Here is a 2,723-nt window from a genome sequence, read left to right as displayed (position 1 = left end):
ATCAACTGATATAAAAATATCAGAAATATCCGTGTTAGATGGGCCGATAACGATGAAAGGCTGCAATGTAATCCCTAGATTCGTGGCTGCTTGTCTCTTTTCTTCTTGTATTTTCGTGATGTCTGCTATTAACTGCAAAAAATTGTACTATATAGAGGCCAGTAATTGTATACTTGAATATGATGAATATTAATTATTATGATACTTACAGTAGTTGAAATAATTAGGCTATCTTTACATTCAGGTATCGATGGTTTCCACTGATTTTTTTCACACGGAATCGGTTTTTAGGTGGAAGTAGATGTGGGAGAAGTCTCAGTTGCGCAACAACTTTTGCATCTGTTTGATGAAATGACATTAATTACATAAGGTGAATACGTTGTATATTTATTTAGAGGCAAATATACTTACTGTCGGTCAATTTCTCGTCGTATTGAATCAACTCTACAAAAGCTTTCGCAGCGTCATCGTCTTTTTTTGGTGGCCGAACAGCTAAAACTTTTGTAAAAAAAGTTGTCCAACTTTCCAATGTTAATTCTCGCGTTGATAATTTTAGACATGAGTAATCCTCTTCAATTAATGTATATGCATTTGGATGTTTAAGAATAGGCCAGCTTTCAAAAATTTGAGACAATTTCAAATTGCGGTTTGATTTTATACTTTTTCGTCGATATTCAGCCGTCAACTTCCAATTTGTAACAACAATTTCCCATGGCATTGAATGACTTTGCAGCCATGCTTTAGCTTCTAGAATAGCGTCTGTAAGATGATACAGAAATTAGGATGTAAACATTCGATTAATTTAATAAGTAGAATGTAATTTTGAGTTTATACATATGTATATTTAAAAAATATATAACTACAGGCTACCTTCATCGGAGGATGAGTCCGGACTATCGGTTCTACGGTCGTCTGGTGATTTCCACTCATGAATGAGTTTCAAGGCACGTGTTTTGTTCCGATATTTGTCCACTAATTTTCCACGTGAAATTAGAGATTTTCCAATTCGCGATATTTTTTTCGAAATTGGTGGAATGTAGTATGTGCTTGTATCTTCGGTAGGAAAAAGTTTTACTATTTCCTCTGCTATATGTATAGAAAATCATCATTTTTCAAACTAAAAATATAAAATAAGCAAAAATGAAAATACCTATATATTATGAATACATTATATATGAACATATGTTGATATATTACGGAAATACATGTTATAAAAAATGGTAAAATGAAATTACTGGATGGTTTCATTTAGTAATTCTGTCAGAATGATGTCGACAATTAGCATTCTAGATTGTCGCGACAAAGACTTGTATTTTTGATAAGATTTTACAATCGCCTTTCCTTGGATGTTCGTACATAGAATTTCTTTGACATTGATAGTTTTTGTTCTTAAGGCATATGTCAATTTTTTCGCAAAAGTGTTGTGTCTCTTTAAATTATAAGTGTCCTCAGATGAACTTTGTGATAGATTTTCTGCCATTTCAGATCTTGCTTCAGATACTTCTGTACTCGAATCCGAAACCTGGTCAATATAGTACAAGATAAATATTGCTCAAGAATAAAAGTAATTTCTCAAAATCGGAAGGATTTGATTCTCGATACCCATGTATATTAGAATGTGTTTAAAAAAGTTATTTTTTTAATTCTTATAATGGAAAAAGTTAGTTTTAGGCATCAAAAGATCTTCCTAAAATTTTATCTTTCTATCTCGATTTTTCAAATAGCACATGTAGGAGTCCCATTTTTTATTTAATTAACACGAGAAAAACAATTTTTATGTATGACACCGCGCACATAGGTGAAGATTCCACGCACACAAACTAAAGGTGCGATTTCATTGACGCTAGAAACCAGCGGCAGCGTCAAGAAAATGTAGTGGGGGAAGAGGTTCAGACCGTCTCAACTTTTTAGCGTACCGCAAAATTCAACAGAACTTCTTCCCCCACTACATTTTCTTGACGCTGCCGCTGGTTTCTAGCGACAATGAAATCGCACCTTATGAACGTCTGCCCAATATCGACTCTGGAAACGAACAGCAACCGTTACGGCCCACAGGCCGCTCACTTCCGCCAGGATCGCCGGTACATAGGGCGATCCTGGTATTTCTACAAGTCATATCAAATTTAACCATTGCAAAATTTGCACAAGCAAAAATCAAATTTTTTTTAAACACCTTCAAGAACGCCTGTTACAGCTAAATTTGATGAAATTAAAATAGAGAACAGGACCCCCTCCCACTCCGCTAATATAATATTTAAAAAATTGAGCTAGAGAGATAAAATTTTTAAAAGACTTTTTCCATATGTGGTAAAAGCAAAAAAAATTATTTGTCTTTTCCAAGAATACCAAGATAAAAATTGTTTTTTTTTGGCACACAATGTATATGTATAATATGTGCACTAACATGAGGCATTTTCTCTGTCTTAAATTCCGTCGTCCATTTCTTCAAGAATTCCATTCTTATTCCAATTTGAGGTATCATTTCTTTGATAAGTTCTGGGGTAAGTTCAGGCAAATTTGCGTCAGTAATTGCATTTTCTAAAAATTGGAAACGTATGTAATTCCATCGCCTCAAAGATTTAAAGAAAACTATACTGAGAAAAAAATTGTTTTATTCAACTAAATATTTAGTCCGAAACGTTCAACTAAACATATTACTACGATCAAACATAATACTGTTTCCAAACCTCATAATTTGTTATTATTGTAAACAAATGCGGTTT

At 33.3% G+C, this 2,723-nt stretch overlaps 1 protein-coding gene across 1 annotated transcript; it reads right to left on the bottom strand.

Annotated features, from left to right (window-relative positions):
* Nucleotides 1–82: 82 nt before the first annotated feature.
* LOC112452648 lies at nt 83–1,248 on the bottom strand. The gene is made up of 5 exons (XM_025012998.1): nt 1,236–1,248; nt 871–1,086; nt 412–759; nt 210–339; nt 83–132 (listed from the first exon to the last, which is right to left on the bottom strand). Exons 1-4 carry the CDS (start codon nt 1,246–1,248, stop codon nt 224–226), a joined length of 693 nt encoding a protein of 230 aa, XP_024868766.1. The 3' UTR covers nt 83–132; nt 210–223.
* Between the last annotated feature and the right edge of the window lie 1,475 nt (nt 1,249–2,723).

The sequence above is a fragment of the Temnothorax curvispinosus genome, unplaced genomic scaffold (genome assembly GCF_003070985.1).
Source record: "Temnothorax curvispinosus isolate PA1 unplaced genomic scaffold, ASM307098v1 QBEX01000054.1, whole genome shotgun sequence".
NCBI classification, from domain to species: Eukaryota; Metazoa; Arthropoda; class Insecta; order Hymenoptera; family Formicidae; genus Temnothorax; species Temnothorax curvispinosus.
Note: the sequence above shows the minus strand (reverse complement) of the source record. Positions and strands in the feature narration are given on the sequence as shown.

Coding starts and splice junctions, on each gene's coding strand:
- LOC112452648 (XM_025012998.1), bottom strand. Junction 760..870: donor GGACTCATCCTCCGATGAAG/GTAGCCTGTAGT, acceptor ATCATCTTACAG/ACGCTATTCTAGAAGCTAAA. Junction 340..411: donor CGACGAGAAATTGACCGACA/GTAAGTATATTT, acceptor TTCATCAAACAG/ATGCAAAAGTTGTTGCGCAA.